Source organism: Morone saxatilis, unplaced genomic scaffold (assembly GCF_004916995.1).
Source record: "Morone saxatilis isolate NCDOM2014 unplaced genomic scaffold, NCSU_SB_2.0 Contig8, whole genome shotgun sequence".
Taxonomy (NCBI): domain Eukaryota; kingdom Metazoa; phylum Chordata; class Actinopteri; family Moronidae; genus Morone; species Morone saxatilis.
Window position 1 is genome coordinate 13637446 of NW_023340257.1, and position 8328 is coordinate 13645773.

General features: G+C 41.5%; 1 protein-coding gene across 1 annotated transcript in view; it reads right to left on the minus strand.

Moving 5' to 3' along the window:
- The window catches only part of LOC118342172 (cGMP-inhibited 3',5'-cyclic phosphodiesterase A-like), a 49293-nt gene extending 42030 nt beyond the window's left edge, over positions 1 to 7263 (minus strand). The window contains exon 1 of the mRNA XM_035680634.1: positions 5970 to 7263. Coding sequence (XP_035536527.1) covers positions 5970 to 6890 — 921 coding nt within the window. The 5' untranslated portion in view covers positions 6891 to 7263. The remainder of the gene's footprint in view (positions 1 to 5969) is intronic.
- Positions 7264 to 8328: the final 1065 nt, after the last annotated feature.

Sequence of the window (8328 nt, forward strand, 5' to 3'; positions counted from 1 at the left end):
ATTATTATTATTATTATATACTGAGTAAGAGAATGTTATAAGTTCCAAGCTATCAATAGAGGGCTGTATACATAATATATCCATCTATTAGCTATACCTGATTATCCTTTAGAGGTCAGGTCACGAGTCAATCTCAAGGCTACATGAAATATATACAGGATAAGTTTAGTTGCCAGCTGAACTGCATATATGCATACATGAAATATGTGACTACAATACAAAAATATATATGTAAAATATCTCCATCCCTACCTCTCAGAAGCATGTGTCCCTTGCGCACCTTTGATGCATGATGGATACAACACGCGGATGAGGATGAGGATGTATTGTACTGTTCGTATGACATGTGCATGCATTCACGCTCTATGTCAATTCCATGAGAATAAAACTTCTCTAAAACTCTCAGATGTTTGTTCACTCCTGCTGTTACTGTGTTTCCACTTACTGTCGGTGAGCAACTTACAGTCCAGCAGATGAAATGGTGCTTGCTACATTTCAAGTACATTGTTTAGATATATGGTGGGGAAATGTGACAGCATTTATAACCTTAAAAAATAAGGCACAGTTGTGGCCATTTTCTATCTATTTATATGGTCTCACAATTGGAGATTATGGCAACAATGCATAGATCATACATTCTATGGAGACACAATAAAACCTTTAAGGTCTTTTAATGATTGGTTTCTTAGTTAGCAGAAGTTTGACTAGTTATGCAGGTGCCGACATTACTACCATGAGTGGTGAGGCACTGATATATATCGTTCTTAGTATCTGGGACATTGTTGCTCTTTTAGGCATCTTCCTTGTGAAAAGGTTTTGTCTGCAAGAAATACATTTAGTTGCCTAACATCAACCATGCTTTAACCATTGTTTATTTGCCTAATCACAGTGTTTATCTATAACCCTGCTATAGTTAATAAGCACAGATGTGTAGAACGTAATGCCAGGTCCAATGTCCACATTCTCTGTGGTTCAAGGGGTTGTTTAAACCTCCATTATCTAATATAAGTATAATAAGCCTCGATGCCACACAAAGTCAGATAGCTCTGGCAACCGGAACAGGTTGCACGTCTCCCTGGAACTGTATTTGCGTCAATGAGAGAATGTGGGCCTTCCCTCAAATAGATCTGCGAGCACATGTCTCTGCCCCCCCCCCTGTCATGCAGATACTGTATATGATGATGAAATGATGCATATGTTATGCAACACAGTGTAGCCTTATTCAAATTCTGACCTTTATTTTTTAGATCTCCATTTTTAAATGGCAAAAGACGTATAGGTGTTGTACTCTGACATGTTTACAATGTAGTTCTGCTTAATCATCACTTTGATAGCCTTGGATGAAACAAGTGACTGAATGCTAACATTTCTGTAATGAATTATTGTGACTGTGTAATAGAGAGGGAAAGAAAACCGTCCAATGCAACATTAAAAAACAAAACACTTGGAAATATTGCTGCTTTCTTTAGACATTCTATTTATGGCAGCCGTTATCTTGTACACAGCAAACACTTTTCAATTGCATGTGACCCAAAAACCACTAGCAGAGGCCTTTCCCCCCAAAATCCCCATCCCACTGAGACCCTGGCTAAAACACAAACAACTTCTGTCAAAACACAAGGCCTCTGTGTGGAGCTAGCAGGAAGATCATAATGGAGTAAAATTCATGTTCATGTCAAAATCCTCCAATATTTAGACTCAACATTGCATCATGTAACATAAGGTCATCCATTCGACCTAGCAGTACAATAGCAGAATAATAAATCCCATTTACCTTAAAAAGAAAAAAAAACAGAAATAAAGCCACAGAGCCGATGCTATTTTCCAGCTTCCAGTTCAGCAGAGTGCCTGTCTTGCCTCTGGCTTGGCAGGCTGCACCAGCCTGCTTCATAAATACTGCACAACCAACGCTTGATGAAAACCCCCGCTTTTCTCAGGTATAACTGCACTCTGGAGAGCTTCATTATCTACAGTATGGATAAACTGTTCCTACAAACTGTGTGTGTTTGTATATTTGTGTTAGAGAAAAAGAAACTTTAGGATAGAAGGAAGGAGAGGGTAAAATAAAGAATACCTGAGTATTAGAACAGATTTGACTCATTTTTTAAATGTCTATAAATGTCTGTTCTGTAACAGCTCAAGCCAACTGACACATGGGCCATGAATGACAAGACCACAGAAATAAAGTGTGTTCATCCAAAGGTACAATCACTTCAGTCTGACAACATGCAGAAGCAGTAAGATTCATCAGTAGATGGAAAATGTGTTCTTATATATATATATTATATAATTATGGCAGCATGTCTTACTTTGACATCCTTGGGGTCACGATCTCATATAGGGCTGATATTTCCTATATTTCTTATTCTCTGTTCCCTTCATAATAACCACTCAGTAGCGTACTTTAAAGCGAGTTGTAAAGTTTTTTACATAAATGAATCATCAATATTTTGCAGCATTGTCACTGACAGATGTAGTGCTGCATAACTTTATTTTACACACCTAGTTAAGGTGAAGAATTGCATTACGCTTTATGGAATATAATTTGCAAAAAGTAATGTACATGGTACAGATTTTTCACCTCATTATGTAAACTTCTGAGGACAATTAATACATATATATACTTGACTGGGACATTTGTCCCCAATAATTAACGTTACGTTGCGACCATTGAATTGATTAAATGCTTAGCACCATCAGAGAGAAAAAACTTAATAAAGCCGAATCTTCGAAAGACCATAAAAAAGCTTAAAGGACAGGATTTGCATTGGACTTTCATTTGTCAGGTGGCCTCAAAAATTACATACAATCAGTAATTTAGTAAATGAGCACATTTTGGTATTTTCTTCAACTATTTTGAAAGCCAAAGTGCAATCCATCTGTTTGTCTGTCGCTCTTTCTGTGCCCTATATCAATCCCAATGTTCCTCTCCCTGGTCCTACAGACAGTAGGGACAGGCCACAGGAGGACACGCTGTCCTCAGCATCTGGTCAATTGTGAGTTTTTTTTAAGTTTCAAAGTTCAATTTGTCATCAGTCCTGTCCCAGACATGACGGGTAGAACGGGTAATGGACCTGTTCTAATAGTACAGATAGTCCACTAACTCAGCGTTCCCTGGATACCAATTAGCAATGAACAACCAAGCATCAAGAGTCAGACAGCTGATGTGGGACCAGCTCCAGCTTCCAAATGAGAGAATGAAATGAGGGAGATAGGACAATATGTGTGATTCAATATCAGGACCTCTGAAAGGTGTATCTGATGCGTTGTGAAGTGTTCCAGTGGTGACTCACCATCAGCCACACAGACTGCGTAGTACAACCTCAGGTAAAATGCACAATGAAAACACTATCTTTTAGGCTTCCTCATAAAAGTCTAAATCTATGGCTATTGCTATAATCCAGTTTATGGCCACTTAAGAATAGTGTTTTGTCATCAGCAACACCAGAACTAGAACTTTTTTTAGAAAAACACGAAATGTATCAGGTTTTGATTATTAAAAGCATGAGGACATCCACATTTTATAAACAAATTTTATAAACAAATAATACAAAAATCTAGATCTGATTTAGAAAAATCCAGGAAAATAACAAGGCTTTAAAGCAACTTTAAAGCAACTATAAAGTGTAAAGGCTAGTATACTGGCACACTAAGTACCTGCACGTCCCACTTTGAGGTGTATATACCCCTCAACATTTGCCGGGATGCAGGGGATGAGCCATCTATTTACTGCCCTCTCTAGTCTCCAAAATCTACAAATGAGATCAGGGCGAAGTTGCCAACAGAGGAAAAAGACCAGTGTAATCAGTCAGGATTACGCTGCTTCTTTAACTAAGTCATACATGGGTGAGTACGACACAAGCTCACCCACTCAGGATGATCACTGTGAATCCCCACTGTACATGCATGTGCATGGATCACCATCTCTCTCTTGTTTATTCCCCCAAAACCTATTGGTGTGTATGTCAGTTTGTCACTAAAGGGCATAAGCACAACGAGGGGCAAAGACTGCAGGAGACATTCATGGGTATAAAAAGGATGGCCAGTGGAAGCATCACTTGTTTCAGCGGGAGGACGAAAATAACAACATATCCAAATATGATCGGACATATTTTCATGATATGCAAAAGTGTGTGAGAGAGCGAGTGAGTGACATAGACGCTCTTTGTCAGCACACAAATTTAGTAGCACTTGCTGGGCTGGGCTTACAAGATGATTAATGTTTTCCTTCCTTTTCTAATTTTTACAATGCATTTACAGTCTTAGGTTTCCCTCCACACATTTGTGTTATCAAGTAGAGTATTATGACAGAATTTTATTTTTTCCATCTCTTCAAGCTTATTCCATGGCAATGTCTTACTGTTCTTCAGGGATTATAAATATGATACAAGCACAAAATACACAATTTGATATGGGTGTAAGTATAATCCTGCAGGCCACATCTGAAAGGTGCTTTAAATTTACTTTTTAAAACTCAACTCTCAGTCAAGTCATGGAGCTTAATTTGATACTTATAATTGCAAAGTAGTCACTAGAGGCTCATTGTTGAGGTTAAGTTAAACACCCTAGACTGTACAGACAAAAACAATATGTGTAATATTTATAGATACAGGAAAATACTATTTGTAAATTGTGTAAATCAAGGTAACATTGCCTGTGTGGAAAAAGGTAATATATATACGTATTTTACAAAGAACTTCAAACTCTGGCTGAACCAAAAATATAAAACCATTCAAGTAAAGGAAATTATTTGTTATTATTTTTTCAATGTGGCTGTTATCTGCGATGCTGCAAAAGCAACCAGAATGCATGAATATAAAGATAGATATATGATGGTATGCCAGTCCACAACCTAGAGTCAATCAGATGCATGTAGTGTAACCTACACATCTTTACACTTGCCAGATGTTATCCTGCTGATTCTAGAAAACAATCATAAACAGTCTCAAAATAAATGCCCAAAATAAACGTTTTTCAATGAAAAACAACCCAACAAAATTTAAGAAGGTATGTTCAGAAGCTGAAATCAGTGCTATTTTGGGATATGAGCAGTTCAAGTTGGATAACAAACAGGGATGTGCTTCAAGCTCATCGAACCAGTATTCAGGGCAGAGCACATCCACCTCATTCATGGACTTTTGGCCACATCCAACTAACTATTATTGGTCACACTGTAAACATCTACCCTTATTACTACACTTTCGTCCACTTATTCTCTAGACTCAGAATTTCCACAGAAAAAGTCCACCAATCTCCAGGTCCAGTGAGTTAAAAAACAGGGCTACTTATAGGTTTCATTTGAATTAACAGAGTGATGTTACTCGGAACTCACACTGCAATAATCATACAACACAAGAGGAGGTTCTTGTGAGGACACACTTGTATCAAATTTGGCTCCATCATCCGTAAAGTCTGGGAACACGTGCACCACACCACTGGCCAGCACCCACGATAAACAGAGGCTCTCAAAATATTTAGATGTGACCTCCTCACGCCTATGCATGCGCACACACACGCACACACACACACACTCACAGGCACACAGTAACTTGGCATGCTAAGTGTACCATCCATTTGCTTATCAGCAGCACAAACACAGCGCACAGCACAATGATGATGACCAAATTAACAGCAGTGTCAGAGCGAAGGTAAACAGCAGTGTTTGCGCGATGTGGAGGTTCAAAAACACCACACACAAAAAATACTGCAATGGCTCTCAGGAAATGCAAATGATGGCATATGGAGCAAACAAATAATATGTATGATCATAATAAAGCTTGGTATTACAGTCTGTGTTGTCCCGATTGGTCCGCTGTGATGAAGGAGACGCGCGTAAAGCTGTAACACATGCCATCAGCAAAAGAGAGAGGATACCAAAAGGCGTTATGGGGTCTAATTGAAAGGTCATAAGCAATAACAAAGCATTCTATATCATCTGTTCCAGACATCCAAAGTTGGCCATGTCTTACCTGGTCCCGCGGAATGCAGGGCAGCGAAGTCCTGCGGTGGGACTTGCTGTTGCTCTGACTGTGAGCCATCATTTCCGAGGCCGCTATGGAGCTGGACCTCCGTCTCCTTTTGAAGACAGGGATGTCCTCCTCCTTCGCCCCGGTCACAGAGCCACAGCACCCCGTCCCGCTGGTCCCTGGGGCCGGCAGGAGCCGGTCAGCATACCTCGCAAGCAAAACCCCCAGCAGCCCCAGCAGGTAGGCCAGGTAGGGTCTCCAGCTGGCCCGGACTCTGCTCAGAGAAACGAGGGAGACGGCCCTGATGACGCTAATGAAGACGAGGATGGACACTCCCTGACGCAACCGGACGACCAACAGAGCCCCGCTGCCCAGGCAGCCGAGGACTATCAGGGTGGCGGGGAGGGACAGCAGCTGCTCCTCGGCGCCGCGCAGGACTGACTGCGCCGCGGCTTCGCCCAAGTGGCACACCGCTAACAAAAAAACCGCGGTGCGGACAAGCACCCTGCAGCGAATCAGATACAGCCCGACCCAGAAGAAGGCACATACGAGTGTAAAAACGGGGGAGACGCAGTAACACGCAGTACAAAACAGGTCCACAGCGCAGCCTGCCGCGAAATGAAGACGAGAGTCGGATCCGCTGCTATTTCCGTTGCTGCTGCTGCTGCTGCTGCTGCCTGCATCCCAGTCGACCAATCTGAGCAGCAGAGCGAGAATAACGGAGACGGAGGCAACGCAGACCGCAGACGACACTCCTCGGCAAGTCCATGTCACGGCGAGTCTCAGCCACGACTGGCTCCCTGCGTCCTGGTACAACGGGGTGACACATGTCTTCACGTAGCCGTTGCGCTCCAACGCTGCCCGGGGATATTTTTCATGAGCACTTCTTGATGAACCTCTGTCGCTGTCTGCCTCCAAGGCCATCGCTGTCAGTCAAGCGGAATGCCGCGCTGACCGTCCGAGAAAATAATTGATTTAGTCTCTGTGTGAGTGTCTCAGTCTACATGTTCCACCTATAACTCCCATGATCACGCACGCTCTCTGCGCGCAGCTGACACCAAAAACATTGGTCAGGGGATGTTTGCCTCAAAAAAACAAAAGTTCAGTAAGTGTGCATATCAGTTAAAAGCTGCCAAATGATGGGGTTCACAGCTTCTCTTAGGCTTGTGGTTCAGAACTTCCCCATTACATTTGGTCTACTGTTGAGCTGCCCCCTGATAGTCAACCAGTGAACCAAAAACGCAAACTCTGGCGTTTCACACATCTAGGCCACTGTCTCCACTCCTCCACATAGTCTCTCTCTCTCACACCCTCTCTCTCTCTCTTTTACTCCCCTCCCACTAGACACTATCCCTCTTTTTTTGTGCCGCTCCGGTGATTCCTCCGTCACGTTTCAGCTCTTCCCCTGTGTTTCTGTTCATTTTGCAGGCTCCACTGTGCCCTGGATGTGACTCAGTTCGCAGTGGATGGATGCCATGTTTACATGAAGATTTCCTGGCTTGTTCTGGAAGATGGAGCAGCCCATTATGTGAATTAACTACAGTAATCCTGTTATACATTTTAGAGGTATACTCCACTGTATGAATATGACGGGAGACCAAAAAGGGATATCTTACTGCCACTACACAACTTTAAACTATATCAGTCATCTGTCTAAGGTCATTCAAAGCTCTCATGGAGGAAGCTACTTTCTTTTTTTCACTGATGTAAAAAAATATACTTTAAAAAAAGCACAATCCTACAATGAACATGAGCAGAATTTAGCTCTAATCATCTTGCTAACCATGATTTTTTTATTTATTTTTTCCTGGATTAAAATCCTAAATCACATCATCCTCTGCCTCCTGTGTGGCAGGCTGGCCGAGGACAAGTTAGAAGCCTTCACCTGTTTGCCCTACATTTTATGAGAGGATTTAAAAAGATGCACTGCAACAAAGTCTATCATCTCTTTCTGTAGTATTATTAATTCAAACTGGTTCTTTGAAAAGAAAAGTAATACATGTATTTGCTGGGCCTGCCACGTGCTTCCAATGGTTCAGAATGCTGGAGCTATAATTTGAACTGAAACTAGAAAATGTGACTGATGATATTACACCAATTTTATCTTCCCTTCACTGGCTCCCTATCAGATCACACTATCACTTTCAGTTAGTTGCTTATTCTTTGATTACTTCAGGACTTGTACCTATTACTGTTGTCCATCAGTCTCACTGCCTCTAAGCTCTCCGTATTTGTCCTGCCTACAAGACTACTGTAAACCATCTAAAAACCAGGCATCACTAATATACCACAGGCCTACATCTGAGCATTTTGTTTATTTATGTTAAGACAGCAACACCAAATTGTTATTTTTACTGTTTAG